The sequence below is a fragment of the Rhipicephalus sanguineus genome, chromosome 2, assembly GCF_013339695.2.
Source record: "Rhipicephalus sanguineus isolate Rsan-2018 chromosome 2, BIME_Rsan_1.4, whole genome shotgun sequence".
In the NCBI taxonomy this organism is placed as follows: domain Eukaryota; kingdom Metazoa; phylum Arthropoda; class Arachnida; order Ixodida; family Ixodidae; genus Rhipicephalus; species Rhipicephalus sanguineus.
The window spans coordinates 126,891,228-126,915,143 of record NC_051177.1 but is presented as its reverse complement, the minus strand read 5'-3'; the positions used below and the strand labels follow the sequence as shown (position 1 = coordinate 126,915,143).

The 23,916-nt window shown below is 46.5% G+C and overlaps 1 protein-coding gene across 3 annotated transcripts; it reads left to right on the top strand.

Annotated features, from left to right (window-relative positions):
* The first annotated feature begins 433 nt into the window (after positions 1-433).
* LOC119383657 (uncharacterized) lies at positions 434-22,975 on the top strand. 3 transcript variants are annotated; one of them, XR_007415151.1, is made up of 3 exons: positions 434-1,813; positions 7,195-7,917; positions 22,841-22,958. XR_007415151.1 is itself a non-coding variant. In XM_049412605.1 (3 exons), exons 1-3 carry the CDS (start codon positions 434-436, stop codon positions 22,450-22,452), a joined length of 1,695 nt encoding a protein of 564 aa, XP_049268562.1. In that variant the 3' UTR covers positions 22,453-22,975. The 3 variants fall into 3 exon arrangements, 2 of the variants coding, with proteins under 2 accessions (XP_049268562.1, XP_049268563.1); XM_049412605.1 differs by lacking the exon at positions 7,195-7,917 and adding an exon at positions 17,786-17,948 and having other exon boundaries at positions 434-1,650; positions 22,138-22,975; XM_049412606.1 differs by having other exon boundaries at positions 7,195-7,314; positions 22,258-22,975.
* Positions 22,976-23,916: the final 941 nt, after the last annotated feature.

The following is a 23,916-nucleotide window of genomic DNA, read 5'->3' as shown; positions in this document are numbered from 1 at the left end:
AAAATGTGCCTTCCTCAGACGGGAGTGATCGCAGCTTAAGGAATAGCAAAAAGAGTGAGGGAAGCTTTCTTGATACCTTCCTCTCCTCAAAAGAGAATTCTGGGCTTGGCGCTGTTGTAGTTCTTGGTCGACGCTCACGTGACAACCTTGTATCGCACTCGACTACCTACCCACCGTCCCGATATGCCCCTCGTGCAACATCCGCACTGATAACGTACCTATTCTCGAGTAGCGCACTCGTGTCGTGCTCATTTTCATCTAGCAACCTTCGTATTAAGTAGCCATGCACTGCTGATGTGTCCAGAGTAAAGAAAAGACGTGGTGTTGCAGCCACCCTGCCTTCGTTTTAAGGAACGAATCGCTCGTTCCTGTGACTGCATCGCTGTATCTACAATACTTACACATTTTGCCGATACAGCGGAGGACCTCCACGATGTGGTTTCGCATGCTTGCCAATCAGACTGAGGAGACCTTCGTGACATTCCTGGAAAAAGAAGACAAGTCACTAGCCGTGCGGGAAATGGACGTCTCCTACTGCATCGTCGCCAATCCCGACACACTGCTTCAGTGCATACGACGGTGCACTATGTTACGCAAGCTGTACTGCGTTGCGTGCCCGTTCAAGGCGAGCGATATGTTGTCACTGCTGCTCCAACTGCCATTTCTAACGCGTCTGCATTTCTCCCTCGTAGCGGAGCACGATCTGGCCGGTGATATGACCAGCATTCTCGCGCAATACGCGCAGGGTCACACAGCTTCCAGTCTCCGCAACATATATGCCGAGGTGAGGGACGACAGCAACTTCGCACTTCTCGAGGCTTTCGTGTCTTGCTGCCCGAATCTGTCCGATCTGCATGTGCACTTCATGCGCGGGCAGTTGTCGCACGCGGTTCTATACTGCGAGGAAATCATCGAAGCTCTCTCAACGGTTAAGAATTTCACCTTCTCCTCGGATGTTCCGGCGTGCCTACAGCTGGAAATACCCGCGGCGTTGGACCTGAAGACTTGCTTACAGATATGCTCAAACGTGGTTTATGGCAAGTTGCGCTGCCGTAACTACAATTGCGCGCAACTCGCCGATCTTGCATCCGGTAACAGTCACGCTGACTTGCCGCCGCAGCTTGTAATCCTAGCCATTTACAAACCCGAGCTCCTGGCTCAACGTATCCGCACGGCCTGCCGAATGCTCCGCTGGACATCGGTGAGTCGTCTCTGTCTCGTCCTAGTTCCGCAAGAGCCGGAGTGTACGGACTACCCGACGGTCGGCGTCGAATTCCTTCCCTGTCTTCGCGAGTTCTTCGTTACTGCAGTGAGCAACTTGCTGGAGCTCAACGTCAACTCCTTCCACTTCGGTCTCGACCTCGACCTCACAACACTGATGCTAAATGCCAATATGAAAACTCTCAGGGCGATCTCCGCTCCGCCTTGCGGGCTACGCCATCCGTCCGTGCTTCAGCGCCTCGTCCACAGCTGCCCGGCACTCGAGGAACTGGACGTGCGCGTGTACCACCGAGCTAGCTTAGTCCGCTGCGTTGTTTGCGAAAGCCCGTTTGCCCTGCACGCCGACGACGTGGCCTTCCTGAACAGCGACTCTCCTCGCAAGCAGTTCCGGATCACCCTATGCGACTTGCCGAGACTGGAGTCTTTGAGGTTTCTTCACCGCTGCAGTGTGACAGATCTGCGGCTCTTAAACTGCCCCGAGACGGTGCGTGAAGATTATGCGTCTCTGGCAATGATGCTTCCTCACAACAATAACCTCCGGTATCTCCAGCTCCAGCAGGAATGGTTGCCACTCTGCGATGAGTCCTTCATAGTAAGTCTTCTTTCCTGTCGCCTTGAATCTATCCTATGTTGCTGCGGCTCACCATGGAAATGCTCGCAATGCTGAAGGAAAATTGTGTGATTCAATCCCGCTGTACTATAGGGCAGCTCGTTTACTACACAACACTTCGGGAACGTTGTTTCCATGTTCAAGTATAAGGTCCGAGACAAGGGAGTGCGTGCATCGAGTATATGGCACCTATTCGTCATGTATACTTGTGAGCAAGGACGTCTACTTATTTCAAATATTCCCGCCCTGCCAGATTAGCACTTAAGGTGTCGCACCGCCAAACTCGAGGTCCCGGGCTCGACTCGCGTCCACGTTTCGATTGCGGGGAACTGCAAAGAATACTTCGTATGCTTGGAATTAGATGCACGTTAAACTACCACAGGTGGTCGATTTTAATCCGTATAGTCCTAAACTACGGCGGGCCTCATAACCTTATCTTGGTTTTGTCATGTAAAACCGCAGAAATTATTATTACTTATACAAACATGGCGAATATCGTTACCATGCTAAGGGGCCAAAGTGTTATCGCGTTTTCGGTAAAGTTGCAATGAAATGTGGCCCACCATCAATTTGGGCAATACATGTTCTTAGCAGTCAGTTATAGGGCGTCTGAACATGATTAAACTGTACCTGTTAGCGACACGAGGTGATAGCGGACTTAGGGTCACTTCTTTGGTTGAAAACTCAGGCGTTCAGTTTATTCCAATTTGCCGGGTCGTCGCTGTTAATGCAACTATTGTAAAACAAGCCCGCGTTCATTTTCGTTGCGTTTATCTGTTCTTTTCGTACAACTTATCAACTCAATGACTGGCCGAAAATTTCGAATCGCTGAAATTTCAAACTGAACATGCTTAACTGGTGCGCTGTGTAGCCTGCGCGGTAATTCAAGATTATCTTTCATCATTCGCTTGCTGTTTTTCTTGCGCTCCATGTAATTAGTCCGTTGGCGTTAGTGGTACTAATTTGGTAAGCTAGTAAATGAATACGATAAACATTCAAAACCAAGCATTACGCGACAATGTTAAAAGTGTGGCAAGCCCGGAGTTGCTGGGCATTTTCTTTACTGAAGCCATTATCGTATGCCGCAGGTGGCACACTCGCCCAGGCAAACGACTTATATTTTTACGTACCACCTGGCCTATACGCAGTCAACGGCATGCTTGCTTAGCAAGTGAGGTGAACATGACGTTTCTTTTACTGTCATTCAGAGCAGCTCGCATCTAAACAACTGAAAGGTCTTCAAGTTACGCAACAGTGAAATGACCTGTTTGCACAGTGCATCTGTGGCTGACCTTGCACGCGTCATTCATTTCAAGTTTCGTCAGTGCAGCTTTGTTTTCACATGTGCGCTCACCACTTTGTCTTTAAGTGAGCCGTTCTGCAACCAAGAACAATTGTATAGACCTCGTGCGTTCAGTTTATGGAGTCAATGCGGCCACTTAGCGCATTTTGTCCCTGTTCCCTTCCCGGTGCGCAGATTGAAGCTGTGTGCGGTGAACGTGGATGCGTGAAAATGGCAACGCAAAACGAGCCCCGCTTGCTTTTTCTCTGGCTACGGACGAATAGCAAACGTTCAGAAATACTTCAAACGAAGTAGTTCGCTTCGGCGTGGCGACTTGTATGCCGCTAATCACGTTTAGTGCGTGAGATAATAACTGCACAGTGCCGTCGGTCCGTCGGAAATATTTAGCAAATGCGTCGCACAAATAAAGAGCGTGGAGTACGACGTGCGTTTAGAAGCGAGTAAACATTTTTTCTTGGCATACGATAGAACATACTTCTTATCGGCAGCCTAGCGCGTCGCTTGTCTTATGACCGGCGCGCATTAGCAGAAAGCTGGGATAGTTGAAATGACATGTTAGCAAAGATAAAAAGATAGAGACCGCATGAAGTGCCGTCTCTTAGTTTTCCAGCGCTGTTAGTACGTCGGACACTTTCCTAAATTATGTTTTGGAACATGTGCAACTGTGTTTTTCGTCTAGGTCCTCCGATCATAAAGCCGATCTAGAGGCCCCTCAGCCTGACAGTCGTGCACAGCCGACAAAGTGGGCACTGCAGAGGATGCTCTTTTGCGTCGCAATGGTTGCCACAAATATCCGTTCGGGCTAACAATAATAAAAGGAACAAGGGAAACAACAATGTATCAATATTACCTGAAGCAGTAGGGTATCCAGAAAATTTTTGTTACCGTGGGTGTACAACTATACTTTATATGTGTTCACTCGTGCTGTGTGCGGTGAACACCGGGGGGGGGGGGGGGGGGGGGATTTTAATTCCCCTTGTTACGCCAGTGACTTGGATAGAAAGCGAAAGAAAGCGTGCAAAGACAGGACGCGTTTGCTTATCGGGCGCGCCGAACGGCTTCGTTCCAACGTTTTCGCTGATCAGCCTCGTACGACATCCATGGAAAACGATAAAACTGCAAATTCGACAGTTTCCCGGCCGTGTTCTATTTATTTATTTATTTACATTACCTTCAAGGCACATAAAGGCGTTACAGAGGGGGTGGGTAACAAAACAAAAAATGCAGTAAAAACAGAACACAATAATACAACAAATTAATTAGAATACATGTCCAAACAATACTCGGTTATTAGAGGCTTAAGATATGATCGCTTAGTGCAGTCTTGAAGGATGACACGTCCTCAATGGAGGCGATGGAGGGGGGAAGGTGGTTCCACTCTGCACTGGTCTTTGGCAGAAAGGAGTCTGAAAAAAACGTTAGTACGGCAGAAAGGAATAAAAACTTTATACTGATGGGTCAAGACGTGACGATATGTATGTATCTGTTAGCTGTTATGGCATTCAATCTCGCAAGAGCAGATAGAAGTCGACTTTTTTCGCCGTGTACACACGCTTGCGCTGCTAGGGGCCATTGCCAACCTGCTGCGGCCAAGCGCGGCAGTGCGGAGGGAACATGGACATTTTGCCAGCAGCAGCCGCAGTGGTGCTGCATGCCAGATTTGAAAGAGCAGCGCACGAGGCCTGTAGGCCAACGTCAAACAGTCTTGCCTCATATATATGCTTGATCATTCTTAATTACCGGTAAACAATCTGTCAGACGTAACTTCACCGAGGCTTTCTTCTCTTCGAGTTGTTTATTTTTGTCCAACTTAGATCTGGTATTCTCCCACTAGAACAGGGGTCTCAAGCTCGTCTCACCTAGTGGGCCGCAGTCACGAAATTTAGGGCCCGCAAAGGCCGGGACAGTGAAGAAGATCGTGGCGGGGAGTTCGAATAAAATGCGGTTTGAAAGAAGACCTTTCCTATATGTCATATATGGGTCATTTCGGAAGGATATTTGACGTCAGGATGCGTAAAACATGTCGATAGCGATCTCCAGAATGACTGAAATCTGACGCTGATTCTGAAATAGTTTTTGTTCCACAGATACATTTCAAAGCATAGTGACCTCATGGTGTGCCTCATGAAAAAAAAAATGCTTGGGACCAGCTCTGTGCCTGTAACACATGAATATACTTATTAAGTGTGTGTGTGTGTGTGTGTGTGTGTGTGTGTGTGTGTGTGTGTGTGTGTGTGTGTGTGTGTGTGTGTGTGTGTGTGTGTGTGTGTGTGTGTTCGGACTCACAGTCATGTCCGGGCAGCTCGCGAAAGAACTTTACCTACTTAGTGAACTTTACAAAAGGATTGCCTCAGTGTAATGGAATACAATTTCTAGACATTTCCTTAACATATCAGGAGAACCACGTATGCTGGCAGTATTCTCCTAGATCTTCAAAACCACTGTTAAATTTTTCGTGGAATCGCTCTAAGGTTGTAAAAAACGGTATCGCCATGTCTTGCCTTAAATCAGCCCTCACCAAGTCCTGTGCGCACGAAATGAGTGAGAGCTTTAACGCACAGGTTACGCGTGTTTTAGATGTAGGGTATCCTCGTGATGCAGTGGCCACGGTCGCTGAACGTTTAAAGAAGTCTATTGTGTTAAGTCCGAGCATGGTTGCAGAAAGCGATAGGAAGAAACGTATTGTAGGTATAACGTACATTCATTGCGTATCTCACAAGCTAAAGAAAGTTGGAAGTAGAGACGGCGTTAATGTTGTTTTCACGGCTGCTAATAAGCTAGGTAAGATTTGTGCCGCTGTGCAGAGGAAGAATGAGCGAGTAAAAAACAAGTGGACCAATATTTGTTTCGTAAAACACACCAACAAATTCACTGATTGCCGTACGAGTGTGATGTATAAGGTCCCTTTCAGCTGTAGCCGCTTCTACGTAGGACAGACGGGCCGCTGCATTAACAAGAGATTGTTGGAACATAAGAGTTCTCTAGCAGAAGGCTCACCTTCTAATCTAGCTTTACATTGTCGAGAGTGTAAATGCACGCCAAAATTAGATGAATGCGCAGTGTTGTACCGGCAGAGAAATGAGGAAACGCGCCTGATGATTGAAGCATGGCATATCTAGAATAGTGGTAGCGCATGCGGGAGCCAACCGTCGATTAACTTGCATAAAGTTGAAATCAAATGCCATAACAGTTATCTTTCACCACGACCCCCACGCATGTCGGATTGATAGGTTCGCCAATATATGGCATATGCATTGGCAGATAATCGTTCGTGCCTTCTTTCTTTTCAGCCGTTGTGTGTCTCTTCAGTTGTTAGTCGGCGTTTTTGGTGTCGCGACTCCTTTCTTGTGCCAGTGTTTGCACGCCCTGACTCTTTAAATGAATGAGAGGTTACCTGTATACACAATAACTAGTTATTTTAGCGATATTTTATTCCTTGACTAGCTGTGAAGCGTACTTGAAACTGAAACTCAATTTAAAAACTCAGTGTCTTCATTTTTTATTAGAGAGTGTAATAAACACGGCAATGGGTGACAGCATGAAAACAGCCTACGCTTTTTAAGCTCCATTTCTCCGGTGTGTTTTCCTCTAGTGAAAAACTTTTAACCGCGGTCATATTGAGTGGTCTGTTGTCGCACTTCACGCACATGCCAACTAAGCAATATATTTATATTTTCTGTCTTCCTCCATAAATTTGCAGTTTTATAATGAGCGCTTGCTTGGATGCATGCAAGCCATCGTTACCAGCGATATACGCCTTTGTCCCTTATGCAATTCACCTTTGCGTTTCCTCTTTCTTAGCGCTATAAAAAAAGGTTCGCACAAATCATTCACCGACCTTTCATCAACTGTACTCTGACGCCTGCAGAGATTGTACTGCACTCTATGTTTTATAGATACTAAACTAGTACGGCTGAAAGCTGACACCGAATAGAGGAATCGCTTTAGTTTCTTTGTTTACTTCACCTATACTTTCCCAGTCTGAGCAAATGGTTCGCGCTGATTGCTTCTTTAAAATACTGGCTGCGTTAACTGAATGAGACGCATTCTTCCATTACAGACTAACCTGACCTGCCTGCAGAGCCTTGAATACGTGTGCTTTTTGACGGGCGTCTTTGCATCGGATGAGTTTGTAGATAGCTTCCTGCACGGCTTGGACATCCTCATGCGGAACCTGAAGGTAGCGCACGTACACTACCGCCGGCCACCAGAAGGCGCCGAGCAACGGGTCACGTGGATGAGAAACGCAAGCTGGCCACGCCTGGAAAGAGGACGCGGTCCTGTTCTTCGAGACCGGCCTTGCGTTCTGTGCTCCACAGCAACGTTCATAGGCCTCGCGAAGCCACCAACCACTCAAATTAATCTCGCCCCGTAGCGTAGGCCATTTGTGCGATCAGCTCTAGAATTGCAAGTTTCTAGCATTTAGATTATGAAGCCTACTATTTTGTGCTGTCATTGAAACATTTCAAAAGTATTGTTTAAGTATAGCATTTTAGCCTGTGACGATAATGAACCAGTCAGCTGGGGCTCTTTATAAATTGACGTAGTGCTGCTAGCACAAATATCTCCACACTAACATGACATCTGAGTCGACAAACATTCAAGGTCCAGTAAAACTTCTTGTGCGGATTGCTGTTGCAAAAACTTACCACAGTTCAACCCTGCGTGAAATCCTCAGAAACAGCCGTGCTGTGCTTCTCCTGTGTTTGCCTTGTGTTTATCTACGATTTTCTGTGATGCTTTGTGATTTTGTGTGGGTGTCTGTGCTTACGGTGTTTCTAAGGTACAGATGCAGAAAGAGGACGTGTCGCAGCCCCTGCCACACACGCCCCTCGTTCAAGGCCCTATTCACGCTAGAGCCCCCCTTATTCGTTTAACTGTCAAATTACCCCTTCGCCCGCATCTATGAGTATAACTTGGAACCGCAGCGTGACATGCGACGCACACCCTCATCTGTCGTGAGGCCCCGCCCTAGAACAGTTCCGATGTTAAAACAACTACAGAACGACTTTGTATGGCGAACACGCCCACTGTGAGGTTGCTGGCGATAATATTAGCAAACATACCGACGCCGAGTGTTATATGACCACACTAGCAGACGTTCTGGTCGTGTCGTTATTTTATTTTTTTTTTTGTAAAGGCCTTATACCATCGCACATAGTACGCATGTAAACATTAAATCAATGTCTTCGACTCCCTAATTGTGATATCTGGCTAAAGCGCCACGTGTGTACATTAAGTACTCCCAATAGCACGTTCGAAGCGCAATCATTAGCATCTGGTTTTGTCGGAGTTAACTACAAAAAACACGCTCACAATGTACTACAATGTCGATGTCGCATTGGGCTAGCCTCTCAATGACGGCATGTGAGGTAAAGTAAAATATTGTTCGATGATTACACGCTTTATGTCAAAGGTATTTGAATTTTCTTAAATAGAGCAATGTTGCTATTTGAATTATAATATTTGCAATAATTCTTCCCGGTGTTGTATAAATATAGGCATGCCGCGCTACAGCGGAATCATTCTTTAGCATATGTATCCAGGTAAAAGGAAGTTCCATAATATTTCCTCAAGAGCTAAAATCATGCAATTACATTTCTACAAGTGCACACCTTTCTCAGATTGTTCTATCCTCAACTGGAGCAGTCGCGCACCTTCTGCCTAGGCTTACAAAAAGGGCGTTATCCTGAAACTGGAGTAACGACTATGTCCATTTATATTGACATGCCACTCATTTCCTTTTTGTTTTTAATTATTTTTCAAACCAGCTCACAGCATCGACGATGGCACGTGTTTATTTCTCCACCACGCCTGAAAAATTTTACCATATTACAAGGGCAGGGTAGCCACATTCGAGCAACTGCATGATATCCTGAAGAAGTGCTTTTTGCCTGACGTGTGTTGTGCCTCGAATATTCATGTACTTCTGAATAAGGAGAATGAATGAAGTTACCAATCAGCCTTACTCTTTGTTTTTAGTGACCCTACAATACGCGGCCATGGAGATATAAACGCTCACATTAAAATTCGCGTATTGCACGGGTCTATGCGTACATTGCCTTTTTATTTAACTTATGCCGTAGGGCATACTGGCGCCAATAAAAAAAGTGTACATTGCCACAAGAATTCGAATTCGAACTAACTGCGCAGACGGAAAATAGATATGGTCAATTACTTTCCAGAAAATTCTACACACGTGAAGATCTTTTTTGAACTTTATATGTAGATATTACAACCACTTGCATAATAGAGTTTAGTGTTCATTTCATTCTTGCCTTGAATGTATCGATTGAATATAATGCATCAATCAAGCACATTTTTGTGTGGTTGCTCGTGTACAGGGTGACACAGGGAACTCAAGCCAGAGTTAAAAAATATGCCAACGCACTTGATGACGGTCCAACCAAATGCGTTTTGCTAAAATTGTGTGGAGTACGTCGCACAATTTTTGTGTTCGGCTTAATTATTTAGGATTGATTATTTAACTTCTAAAGTAAAGAATCCCGGCAAAAAATTCCAATTAGAAAGTTGCAGATTGGCTTGCAAAACGTCCGATTATACAGTTTCTGACTTTCTATCTATTAAGTATTAGTATTTTTTCTGTTTGCTAAAGATTTCCGCGAAATACAAGAAAAATCCAGCCAACTCTACTTCGCGAACACTGTCGAATCAGCGAAGCTTATGCACGTCCTTCATCAGGCTATATCGTACTTGTATTTTTTTGAACATAGAAGTACGATATAGCTTCGGCCTTTCTTGCGCGAACATCGCGGTTGGCTCGGCGACGACATGCCCGTTCTCGCGTCAGCTCTCGATGACGCTTAAGTCGGGGGGCTTCTTCATCGCGAGAATGAGAAATGTTCGCCATCTCGAAAGCGCACACTCTTGAACACTGATACTGACGCGCTATTTTACACTCCACAGCGCCTCGCCATCACCCCACCTTGGCGAGTTTCTCCAAGGTTCACCCCTCAACATCCTCTGCCCTCGCCTTTCGGAGCACACCCTCGCCTCTCGCAGCAAGCGCAGCCCACCCCTTGCTACCGAGCCTCACTCGACACTCTGCAAGGCGACGTCATAACCGCTACCACGACCCCGGACATGAAAGCCTCGACTAAGAATAGCTTCGCTGTTTGAAAAAAAAATGCCAAGTGGCATGCCCGTTTGCGCGCGGCAGTATCAGTTTCTAGGTACGTTCCACCTGCACAGACTACAATAGCGTTCGGCCATGTGTGCTGCGGCTTAAAAGGTGACAGAATAGCGACGATGGCGGCGGCTGTGCGATGACGAAACTGTAGCTAGCGGCAGCACAAGCGATAACCGCTGCGTCTGCTTCTCGCTGTCATGAACCATGAACGGCGGCGAGAGAAGCATATCGTTTGTACACGGAATGTTAGGAAGCACCGCAATATGGTCGCGCAAGTGGTAGTCACGTGTTACCTTTTTGTATTTCACGGGCATTTGCAGTAAGCAGAAATAGAGCAAGCGGGCCGAGTGTTTCAGACACCTGACTTAAACTGAGGGCGACGCAGCGAGCCACGGAAAGAAAAATTCTGGGTTTATTCTCAAGGGACAAAAAGACTTGGGCAGAGCGGGTCAGTACGCACGGGTTTTAAAGTCATCTTAGTAGAAATCAAGAAGAAATGGGCGTGGGCCGGGCATGCAGCACGAAGGCAAGATAACCACTGGTCATTAAGCGCTCGTCTTATGTGGTTCCTCGCTTCGTCCTTTGTGTTTTTTCCGCGCTCCCAGTTCGCTGAACGAAGAAAATGAATTACCAACTGGCCCACCTTTCGATCCTCCTGTAACACACTGAGTTTCAAGAAGAGGCAAACGTGCGAGACGGTGAGGAGGGGGAGGGTAGATGAAATTAAGAAGTTTGCGGGGATAAGGTAGCCGCAGCAAGCACAGGGCTATGGTTTCAACGCAAACTTTGCGATGAAGGCACAGCACGTACAAAGTTATGAGCCAGCTATCAAGACCCCCTTGAAGATATCTATAAGCGCCCCAAGCCCAGGCGGCAACGCCCTGTAGGTCAAAGAACGGCGCCGGGCGGAGGCGTGTATAACTCCGGCGAAAGACTCCGGCAGTATAACTCCCGTTGAAGTGATTAGTGAGAAGTGAAGCGTGGCAAGCGTATGAGGAGGCGATCCGAACAGGACGTCATAACGGTATCGCGTTGCACTCGTGAAGGCGTCTGGCCAAGTTGCTTTGATCTATAAAACAACATTCAGGGAAATACCGATTGCAGAGCATTTCAAGGTGACTAATGCTACGGGAGCAGAGGGACATGTGAACAAGGCAAGAAAATAATGCATTAGTATACAACTTGCATAAAAGTGGGCAATCTCCGCAAATGATTGACCTGCTCGCGTATACGAGTGCTTGAAATACTCCTGTTAAATATTTTGGCGCACTCTCCTTCTTCGGCTTACCTGTAGCCGCATTCTCGACTAAATTGCGCAATTGCCATCGGCTGACGACGGTGCACAATATGTATACAATGCTAATGATGACGTGTTCGCACAAGCCTGGCAGATACATCCTGAGCTGCGAGAGGCTTCGTTCTCTTCTGGCTTAATGTTCGTGGTGTAGCTAATTTAGGCTAGGTTACCCTAACAATCGTCGACTCGAAAGGACATCAACCCAACATCTTTCATGAGGAGAGAGAAATGGCGGGGCAAAAGAACAAACAACACAAGTTCCCTTCAACACATCCCATCCAGCTAAGAAGTCGAGCGCTAAACCAGACTTTTTTTTTAATATTAATTATGACTGAGAAGGCGTGCCAGGAAATGAGTTGCACGGTAATGTCATGACGGCTTCGAACTGCCCAAGCCCAAGCCTCAGCTGACGAAAGACCTAGCAGAAGCGCATGCGTTCGTCGTGGCGTGGTAGCATGCAGGACGAAATTGGTTGCGCTGTATTTTAACAATTATTCTTGAGACATATCGCTTATGCGCGAGAATCGTGGCAACTTTCGGCAATTTGAGCTGCTACCTTACTGCACTGCATTAGCATTGCTATCAAAAGTAATATCATTGGTTACCAAAATAATGTCCAGTTATTACGTGGATTGGGCTGGTTGGTTTGTCATCCTTCAACTTATACATCGCACTAAGGAAAGGAAAGAAACAGCCAAGCAGGCCATGTACCAGCTCCATCACGTTTCATTTTTTTTTTTTACATTTACTCTCTCGACTCGAGGCAACGGTGCTTTGACGACTGTGGCTTGGTGTTGCTTTCACCAAATCGTTTGCCTTCCGAGTCGGCATGGCAGAGACTGCTGCTTGCAGCCAGTGTGACAGCGAAGAAACGATAGACCACGTTCTTTGTTGCTGCCCTCGCTACAGCTCGCACAGACTGTCGCTAGCTGCTGTGTTAGCCCGCCTTGACGACAGACCCCTGTCGGAACAGTCAGTGCTGGAATGCCGACCCGAACTGTCTGCACAGCGAAAATCCTTTAAGGCCTCAACTTTTAGGGGCGAAGCTCCTTAAAGCGGCACCCGTGCGTCCCTCGTAGTGCGCAACCAGTCTTAACGCTAGTACCAGATCTTGACCTCCAAGGTGGTGCCGGTGGGAGATTTCTCCTGTGCGTTGTTGAACAATAAAAAATTCGCAGCGTGCGCGTTAACTAAAAGCCGAATTCTTCTGTCTCTCATTCCCCTTTAGCAGCCATTGGCATGTTCCAGTAGGAAACGTTAGTAGAAGTAGAAGTGTAAGTGTTAGCTAAAAGCCGACTTCTTCTGTCTCTCATTCCCATTAGCAGCCATTGTTTACCTCCAAGGTAGTGCCTGGTGAGATTTCTCCTGTGCGTGATTAAACAATGAAAATTTTGTTCAAAACGCCGTTGATTGATGAAATAAACCAACGAGAGACGCCACATGTTTTCTAAAAGCAAAACGAAAAGACGCCAGCTGCTTAACGAAAGACGCCAGGTGTTTTCTAAAGCAATGGTTTTCTAAACAATGAAAATTCACAGCGTACATGTAAAATTAAAGTGGGCTGCAAGTCGTCATAACTCTCATCGAACCTTTAGTATAAACGCGCCCGATCTCACGTCGGTGATGATGTACTGGGCAGAATTCAAGGAAGATTCACGGTTTACCGATGAACCTCCGCAGCTTCGCCCACTCATCATCATTCACTCCGTGGATATGCTGTGATTTTTTTGCGTGCCAGTGGCCTATTGAATAGGCTTTAGTACTCCCGCTCTAGAGCTTCCTTTTGTTTATATCTTTTCTTTTATCGCGCGCCTGCTCTTGTATCCGCTGTCCTTTCCATCTTTCTTTCCCTTTCCCCCTCCCCTTATTGTAGGGTAGCAAACCGGATGCTACAATTCTGGTTAACCTCCCTGCCTTTCTCTCGTTTTATTATCTCTCTCTCTCTCTCCGTCTTGCGCTGCACTATTTTAGGCTTCAATGAACTAATGTTATCTTTGAACGCAGCCGTTCCCGTTAACAATATTATTTCCTTTAGAAAGTTTTTTGATAGACATAGCCGTTATTCTTTGACACGCGGGCACATGACGCCTGTGCATCTAGACTACCCAGGTATATTCCCGCATTAATTTCCACAGGGCGTAATCTGCTCGTATGACACATTAGGACCACGAACGCCTCCTCCTGACAACCCGTCCAAAAACGCAAGGGCACAAAGCATTGCGTGTGACTACTGGGTTGGCGAGTATCGAGCGGACCCATATCGGTCGGTCTATTGGTTTGAGTCGCGGCCATGCCAATAGAAAAATTTCACCGATGACGAAGATAATCCTTGGCAGGGAGTTTGAGCGAGTGTCCCGATTATACGATATAAGTGGAAAGTAATTTTAGACAGAAACGTCTGTTTATAGCTAAGGCAGCATCGAGATTTAACAGCTAAGCAGTTTAACGTCGAAGTTAATCCCTGCAGAGCGTAACGCAGCTCCAGTGGGTATGGGCCAATAAAACTGGGAAAGCCGCTCCGGTGCAATAAAAATTAAGAAGCTGTCTACAACAAGCCTAGCGCGTATGTGCCAAGCGGACAAAAAGATTTGTTCCAGGGGCTCGTTTCTTTGTTAGACAAAGCCAATAAAACGAACAGACAATGAAGCCAAGGAAAGCATAAGGGACATTATTTGTTGTTTTTAAATGTAGTGTGATGGTTATTACCTGCATTGAAAGGAATGGAAGGGCACGATAGCGAAAGTTGTTAAACGGTGCATATAGTGTCAATACTACTCTAGAGCAATTCAAGCCATGAAATAGCAATATCGTTCCATCAGCTCCGCTCTTCAGCGAGTCTTCACGACGTTAATTCAGCGAAGCTGCTTCATCTTTTTTTTTTTTTCATTGATGGCGCGATCTATGAATTCCTCACTGTGCAGGTACAGCTTGGGCGGCGGGAAGCCCTGGACTCCGGTGTTGGTATCGCTCAGCTCAGGGAGTTCATTTAGCAGAGGTGGCAGTTGGAATACCAGTAGTTACTACGCTGTTCGTCCAGGAATAACTGACTGATGCTGCTTTGTATTACGGTTAAGAGGTTGCTATGAACAGTCTGCCTGGCGCGAACAATATATTGGCGGCGCACCACATCGATTCATGGGTGCGTTCGACAGTAGTCGCCACAGGCAGACCTCGGCTCATGAACCACTGTTTCCAAGTACGACAACGGCGGACGCGCTCACCTCCCACAATCCTGATCAAATCATCGGTGAACTAACGATGATGCGCTAACGCGACGTCACCTCCTAACAGAAGCAGACGAGCGACCGATTTTGTAGCGCTAAGTTTTCTCGGCTGCAAACCCATTTCGTCCCGTTCCTGCTCATGCTTCGATTATACCTTCCTTCGCTTCTCTTATCTCACTCTCTTCGCCGTCACTATCACACCGTCACTCATACTAGGCTGCGCCTCCGCATTGGCTCTTTCAACGTTCCGCGTGAACATTGTTTGTGCAGTTGTAGCGACAACGCAAAACGCACGAACAGGCGTCTCTTAAGAGCTGCGCTCAAAAAACGCCAGGCCTGCGCGAAAAGCGCAGCACAGTCACAGCGAAAGCTGGAAGAGCGGCATTTCTAGAGCCTGTTATAAACTCTCCTGTGGCTACTAATACAGGTACATTAGCAACGTACCCACTACGCAACAAAGCGTAATTTTTGAGAAGTTGGGAAGCACCCAGCACGACATTATTCGTTGTTCTGCGGAGAAGCGAGGTACCATATGTAAGCGATTATGTGCAGTTTGTTGATGCGGCGGTTGATGACGATGAATAATTATGGTTGCGCCCTTTGTAATGGGTTGGAAGCTTTAAACGACCCACTAGTTACGTAATGCATATTGTGTGACGCCCGGTCGTTATTTAACTGTCCCACCACGCTTTATAACACACTTTAACCAGAGAAACGTAGAACGAGAGAGAGAGAGAGAGAGAGAGAATTGACTTTATTGAGACCCTGAGGAAATGGATCATGGGAGCCTTATGGGCTTCCTTGGCAACCAACAGAAGTGCACTTGCGAGGAACCCACTACGCTATAAATCATTGTAATTTTTGAGAAGTAGGGCAGTAGGCACTGTGCCATTTTTCGTCATTCTACAGACAGCCGTGGTACCTGCTAAACGCATGTAAGGCATTATGCGCACTTTGTTGATGCTGTGCGTGATGACGATGAAGAATTATGGAAGAGCTCTTTGTAATGGGTTGGAAGCATTCAACAACCTACTCGTTGCGCAATTCGCATTGTGTGATGCCTGGTTACAGAATTCGCGTTGTGCGACGCTTGGTGCTTATTCTACTCTTTTACCACGCTATATTGCATATGCTAATGTGGTTCCTTCCCGACATGAAGCCTGTATAGGACCTTTTTACAAAGCAGTTTCAAGCACCGGCATGGCTCAGAGGTTGAATACTGGGCTCCCACGCAGAGGGCCCAGGTTCGAACCTCGTTCCATCCTGGAATTTTTTCTTATTTAGTTTTTTTTCTTATTTCGAGCGATACTGGTTACGGAGACCGGCGGCGGCGGCGGCGGCGGACAACTACGGCACCAAAAGCGGCCGGTGAAATGATCTCATAACAGCTTTCGCTGTAAAATTCTTGCGCATCTACGTCAAACAGCCAGCGGGATATTCCGTCATGGAAGGTTCTAATCCGCTGTAGCAAAGACCTTTGTGTATGTACCTAACTGCTGTCCCAGTACGCCCCTTGTACATCATCCGCACTGATAACTTACTTATTATCACGTAGTACACCCCGTGATGCGCATTTTAATCTAGTAACCTTCGTATTAAGAAGACATGCTCTGGTGATGTGTCTAGAGTAAAGTCCTGGTGTAACAGCCACCCTGCCTTACTTTTAAGGAACAAACCGCTCATTGCATCGCTGTATCTACAACACTGACAGGTATTGCCGATACACCGGAGGACCTTCACGATGTCGTTTCACTTGCTTGCCAATCAGACTGAGGAGACTTTATTGACATTAGTTGAAGAAGAAGACAAGTCACTAGCCGTGTGGGAACTGGACGTCTCTTGCTGCATCGTAGCCAATCCGGACCGATTGCTTCAATGTCTACGACGGTGCACTATGTTACGCAAGCTACACTGCGTTGCGTGCCCGTTCAAGGCGAGCGATATGTTGTCTTTGCTGCTTCAGTTGCCATTCCTAACGAGTCTGCACTTCTCCCTTGTAGCGGAGCACGATATAGCCGGTGATATGACCAGCATTCTCGCGCAATACGCGCAGGGTCACACAGCTTCCAGTGCAACAGGGTGGCACTTCCAGTCTTCGCAGCATGTATGCCGAGGTGAGGGACGACAGCAATTTCGCACTTCTCGAGGCTTTCGTGTCTTGCTGCCCGAATCTGTCCGATCTGCATGTGCACTTCATGCGCGGGCAGTTGTCGTACGCGGTTCTGTACTGCGAGGAAATCATCGACGCCCTCTCAACGGTTAAAAATTTCACCTTCTCTTCAGATGTTCAGGCCTGTCTACAGCTGGAAATACCCGCGGCGTTGGACATGAAGACTTGCTTACAAATATGCTCAAACGTTGTTTATGTCAAGTCGCGCTTCCGTGACTACAGTTGCGCTCAACTCAATCACCTTGCGTCCGGAGACGGCAGTGCTGACATGCCACCGCAGCTTGTATTGCTAGCCGTTTACGTACCCGAGCTCCTGGCCCAACGCATCCACCTCGCCTGCCGCATACGCCGCTGGACATCGGTGAGTCGTCTCTGTCTCGTCCTAGTTCCGCAAGAGCCTGAGGGCACCGACTATCCGGCAGTGGGTGTCGAGTTCGTTCCCTGTCTTCGCGAATTCTTCACTACCGCTGTGAGCAACCTGCTAGAGCTGAACGTCAACTCCTTCCACTTCGGTCGAGACCTTGACCTTACAAAGCTCATACGAGACGCCAGTACGAACACTCTGAAGGCGCTCTCCGCTTCGCCTTGCGGACTTTGCCATCCGTCCGCGCTTCAGCGTCTTATCAGCAGCTGCCCGGCACTCGAGGAACTGGACGTGCGTGTGTACCACCGAGGTAGCTTGGTCCGCTGCGTTGTTTGCGAAAGCCCGTTTGCCCTGCACGCCGACGACGTGGCCTTGCTGAACGGCAACTCCCCTAGCAAGCAGTTCCGGCTCACCCTATGCGACTTGCCTAGACTGGAGTCTTTGAGGTTTCTTCAACGCTGCAGTGTGACAGAGCTGCGGCTCTTCAACTGCCCCGAGACGGTCCGCGAAGAGTATGCGTCGCTGGGAGTGCTGCTTGCTGGCAACAATAATCTCCGGTGCCTCCAGCTCCAGCAGGAATGGTTGCCACTCTGCGATCAGTCCATCATAGTAAGTTTTCTTTTCAGTACCTTTGAATCAAGTGTGTGTCGTCGGGGCTCACTGTGGAAGGGCTCCTATTGCTGGAGGGAAATTGTGTGGATCAACCACCCTGTACTATCGAACAGCTTGCTGACAACACATGACTTAGGAAACGTTGTTTTTGCATGCTCAGCTAAAAAGACAGAGACAGGGAAGATCATGCTCATGCGCTGAGTATACAGTGCCTACTCTTCGTGTAAAAATTTAAGCCTTTACGTCTACTTATGTGAACTATTCCCGCCGATGCAGATTAGCGCGTAGGTTGTCGCACTGCGAATCTCTAGCTCAAGGGTTTGAATAGCGGCGAAATGCAAAGAGTACCCGGGGTTCCTGATAACCATATCTTTGTTTTCTCATGTATCCCCCCCAACCCCAGCAGTTCTGATTATTACTTATACTAATATGACCGGTAATCTTCTCATGTGGTAAGGGGCCAAATGTTTTCGCGTCTTCGGTGAAATTGTGATGTTATGTCCCCCCCCCCTCACTTCGGGCAATACATGTTCTTAGCTGTCAATTTTAGGACGTGCGGGCAACATGATAAAATCATACTATTGCATGACGTCTTCGTGCACTATCGTGTTAGCCACACAACTTATACACTCAGTGACTGGCCCAAAATTGCGAATCGCTAAAATTTCAAATTCAACATGCATAATGGTGCGCCGTGTAGCCTGCGCAGTATTTCGAGATTCTTTTTCATCATGCGCTGGTTGTTCTTGTGCTCAACGTAATTAGTGAGTTAGCGTCTGCGACAATAATTTTGTAAGTTTAGAAAGGAATAGAAAGAACATACTAAAACGAAGATTACGTGACAGTGTTAAAAGCGTGGTAAGGCCGGAGTTATCGGTCATTTTCGTTACTGAAGCTGTCATGTACTAAGAGCTCGCCTTAAACGCCTTGAAATGTCTCTTAAAATGATCGTATGCCACAGGTGGCACGCTCGCCCAGGCAAACGACGTATGGTTGTAAGTACGTACTCTCTGGCCTCTAAGCAGTGTACGGTATTTTCGCTTAGCACGTGGGATCAACATGACGTTTATTTTAGTGTCATTTAGAGGAGCCCACATCTAAACAAAAAGGTGTTCAAGTTACGGAACAGTGAAATGACTTGTTTCCACAATGCAGCTGTGGCTTAGCTTGCGCGCGTCGTTCAAGTTTCGAAAGTGGAGCTTCGTTTTCAAGTGTGAGTTGATCGCTTTTTCTGTAAATGAGCCGCGCCTGCAACCAAGAACACTTCTCTAGGACAACCTTAAACAGCTTTACCTATAATATATAAGTTTGGTCATTCTTAATTACTGGTACATAATCTGTCAGACGTGTACGTAACTTTCTCGGGGTTTTATTTTCTTCGAGCGATTTTATCCTTGAACAACTTTGACCTTGTATTTAGTATTTAGCGCTGAGCCAGCGCTCGAGTTTTCTTTTCCGTGTATTTTTTTCGCTACGTTCTTACAATAGAGACGTCACCACTAAGCCAGTTTACCGTTCTTGGGCGCGTCATAGCCGCAGTACAGATGCGCAACATGTTTACGGCGCCAATTTACTGCAGCTCTTGTGTTACGAGTTGAAATCGCTATATGAATATAAGCCACGTCGTACTGTGTCTCCGGATTTATTTGAAGTATCACGCGTCCTTCAATTTCAACTTAGGGAGGAAGTACTCGGGTGTTTCTGCATTGCGCCTACAGAGAAATGCGACCGCTGTGGCTTGTGACCGGAGGAGCGGATTGCAACTTGCTATCGCTACGCGTTAGCCGCCCTAAGCTCCTGGGTTAAGTTGCATAATATTGCGATAAGAATTCAAGTGTGCCAATTTCATTCTTTCGCGCTTGCGCGTACTGCTTCTGCTTCCGTTTTACAGCGAAAGCTCTTGCGAGATTACAACAAGGGGCGTTTTTGGCGCCGTAGTTGTCCGCCGCCGCCGGTGTCCCTAACCACTATCGCACGAAATGAGGAAAAAAAACAAAATTAGAAAAAAAATATCCAGGATGGAACGAGGTTCGAACCTGGGCCCTCTGCGTGGAGCCCAGTATTCGACCTCTGAGCCATGCCGGTGCTTGAAACTGCTTTGCATAAAAACCCTATACAGTTGTCACACCGAGAAGGAACCACATTAACATATGTAATGTAGTGTGGTGGAAGAGTAAAATGACAACCAGGCGTCACACAAAGCGAATTCTGTAACCAGACGTCACACAAGGCGAATTGCGCAAAGCGTGGGCTGTTGAATGCTTCCAACCCATTACTAAGGGCTCTGCCATAATTCTTCATCGTCATCAGCAACAGCATCAACAAAGTGCACAAAATACCTTACAGATGTTTAGCGGGCACCACAGTTCTCCGCAGAATGACGGAAAATGGTATAGTGACTGCTTCCCTACTTCACAAAAATTATGATGATTTATGGCGTAGTGGGTTCGTCGCAAGTGCACTTCTATTGGTTGCCAAGGAAGCCCATAAGGCCCCCATGATCCATTTCCTCGGGGTCACAATAAAGTTATTTCCCTCTCTCTCTTTCTCACGTTACCGTATGTTACAAAGCGTGGTCGGAGAGTGAAATAACGACCGGGCGTGACACAATGCGAATTACCTAACTAGTGGGTCGTTTAAAGCTTCCAACCCCTTACAAACGGCTCAGCCGTAATTCTTCATTATCAACCGTCGCATCAACAAAGTATACATACTGGCTTACAGATGGTACATCGCTTCTCCGCAGAATGAAGAATAATGTCGTGGTGGGTGCTTCCCAACTTCACAAAAATTATGATTTATGGCGTGGTGGGCACCTTGCTAGTGTACTTGTATTAGTAGCCCTAAGAGAGTTTATAACGGGCTCTAGAAATGCCGCTCTTCCAGCTTTCGCTGTGACTGTGCTGCGCTTTCCGCACAGGCCTGGCGTTTTTTGTGATGCATATATTGAAATTTACAGCAGCTCTTGAATTTTTTTCGGACCCGGTTTGGCCACTCTTTTACGACAGATTTCTGCCTAGTATGCCATGCAGCTTTAGAAGTCTGCATACATCTACCTGACCTACATGTAACAGCGGTTAAGCACAAGTTCGTAAGTTACTGAAACCAATTTAGAACATAAGTTTAGCTTAATCGCGGCCCTTGAAAAACTTCGCGCCCTTAAATGTCAGCGATCTTGGTGTTTCGTGAAGGGGGTTAGATATCCAGAACTCTGGCATGCTATGTACAGATAATAGTGTACATGCACAGACATTCTATTACTGTTCTTCCAGAATGCATTCAGACGCGAAATTCTATTTCTGTTCTTCCAGAATACATTCAGACGAGGGATGCCATCGGCACGTCGCCTATTTTGAGCTCGCCGAATTAATGTAGTAGAGTAGTATTACATGATTTTCAAGAAAAATCACACTACAGGCTGAATGCTGTAGTCACGTCGCTAGTGTCAGTCATATAAGCTTAGTATATAACTTTTACCACAACCTAAAGGAAAATGATTGCAATGTTACCTTTATAAACAATGGCTGCTTATTTTTTAGCTACATTTCTTAACCATAGTTGTGAAGTCTATATTTACGGCGATAACAAACTTGAACCCAAATGCAAATTAAAGTGTCTTTTTCGTTTACAGAGTTTCACAAACACGGCAATTGGTGATAGCATAACAATGGCCTACGCATTTTTACTCCAATTTTTATTGAATACATATCCCTTAGTAAACAGCTTTTTAACCGCGCTCATAATTCATGCTCTTTCGCTGCATTTCACGCTCATGCGAACTAAGTAACATTCATTTACTCGTTTTTTTATCAATTTTAGTTTATAGTGAGTGGTTTCTTGAAGTGGTATACAAGCCATAGCTAGCAGTGACATACGCCTTTGGCATTTTTCTCAGGCAGTTCGCATTTGCGTTGCGTTTTCCTTAGCGCTGTAAACAACGTTTCGCACAAAGAACTCACCCAGCTTTCATCAACTGCACTCGGATGTCTACAGAGATTGGACTGTACTCTAGCTTTTACATATATTAGACTAGAACGGCTGAAAGCTTACGCGGAACAGAACAAGCACTTTAGTTTCTTTGTTTACTTGACCTATACTTTCCCAGTCTGAGCAAATGGTTCGCGCTGATTGCTTCTTTAAGAGACTGGCTGCGTTAACTGAATGAGACGCATTCTTTCCATTACAGACTAACCTGACCTGCCTGCAGAGCCTTCAATACGTGTGCCTTTTGACGGGCGCCTATGCATCGGATGAGTTTGTAAATAGCTTCCTGCACGGCTTGGACATCGTCATGCGGAACCTTAAGGTAGCGCACGTCCACTACCGCCGGCCACCAGAAGGCGCCCAGCAACGGGTCACGTGGATGAGAAACGCCAGCTGGCCACGCCTGGAAAGAGGACATGGACATGTGCTTCGGGACCAGCCTTGCGTTCTATGCTCCACAGCAACGTTCATAGGCCTCGCGAAGCCACCAACCACTGAAATCAATGTTGCCCCGTAGTGCACGCCATTTATGCGATCAGCTCTAGAATTCCAAGCTTCTTGCGTTTGGCTTATGAAGGGTACTGTGTCGTGCTGTCATTGAAACTTTTCAAAAGCATTGTGTTTTAGTATAGCATTTTAGCCTGTGACGATAATGAACCAATCAGCTGGGACTCTTTATAAATTGACGTAGTGCTGCTAGCACAAATATCTCCGCACTAACATGATATCTGAGTCGACAAACATTCAAGGTCCAGTAAAACTTCTTGTGCGGATTGCTGTTGCAAAATCTTACCCCAGTTGCACTTTGTGCGAAATCTGCAGAACCTGCGGAGCCGCGGTTGTCTTCTTTCCCTTGTGATTTGTTGTGATTTTGTGTAGGTGTCTGTGCTTACGCTGTTTGTAAGGTAGAGATGCAGGAAAGGGACCTGTGGCAGCCCATGCCACACCCACGACTTCTAGTGTTACTTTAGGCCCTATTTACGCTCATGTCCTCCTTCGCCGTTTCATTGTGTAATTACCCCTGTGCCCACGACAGAGGCAGTTACAGCCATCTATGCATGAGTGTCCTCCAAACCGCAGCGTGACATGCGACGCGGACCCTGATCTGTCGTGAGGCCCCGCTCTAGAACAGCTCCCGAACGACTTTGTATCGAACAGCTCCCGAACAACTGCGGAACCACTTTGTATCGTTGTTGCACACCTTTTACCTTAGCTTGTCAAACAGACTTTATCATGATAATGGATTCACGACTCTGACGATTTATATTGGCATGCCACTCATTTCCTTTTTGTTTTTCACTATTGTTCAAACCAGCTGGCAACATTGACGACGGCACGTATTTATTTCTCCACCACGCCTGAAAAATTTTAGTATATTACGAGGGCAGAGTAGTCACATCGAGCAACTGCACGATGACGTGAAGAAGTGCTTTTTGCCTGACGTGTTGTGTCTTTAACATTCACTTACCTCTGAATAAAGCGTATGAATGAAGTTACCGATCAGCCTTACTGCTTGTTCTTAGTGAGCCTACATTACGCGACCACGAACGAATAATGGTTTACAATAAAATTCGCGTATTGCACGGATCTATGTGTTCATTGCCACAAAAATTCAAATACTGACTGCGCAGTCGGACAGTAGATAGGGTCAATTACTTTCAAGAGAATTCTACAAACGTGAAGTTCTTTTTAGATTAGATATGTAGATATTACAACCACTTCCATAATAGAGTTTAGTATATATTTTACTGTTCCCGTGAATGTAACAATTGAATATGAATCTTTGGTCAAGCACATTTATGCGTGATTGCGCGTTTAGAGGGTGCCCCAGCTAACTTTCGAGAGAGTTTAAAGGTATGCCGGCGCACTTTACAACGGCGTGATCAAATGCATGTTGCTGACTATTGCGTAGAGTACGTTAAAGCAACGAAGCCGGTCGAAAAAAGCCTATTAGAATGTCTGAGGCCGGCTTCCAAAACGT

Coding starts and splice junctions, on each gene's coding strand:
- LOC119383657 (XM_049412605.1), top strand. CDS start 434: ATGTGGTTTCGCATGCTTGCCAATCAGACTGAGGAGACCTTCGTGACA. Junction 1,651..17,785: donor CCGAGACTGGAGTCTTTGAG/GTTTCTTCACCG, acceptor GGAGTCTTTGAG/GTTTCTTCAACGCTGCAGTG. Junction 17,949..22,137: donor TCTGCGATCAGTCCATCATA/GTAAGTTTTCTT, acceptor TTTCCATTACAG/ACTAACCTGACCTGCCTGCA.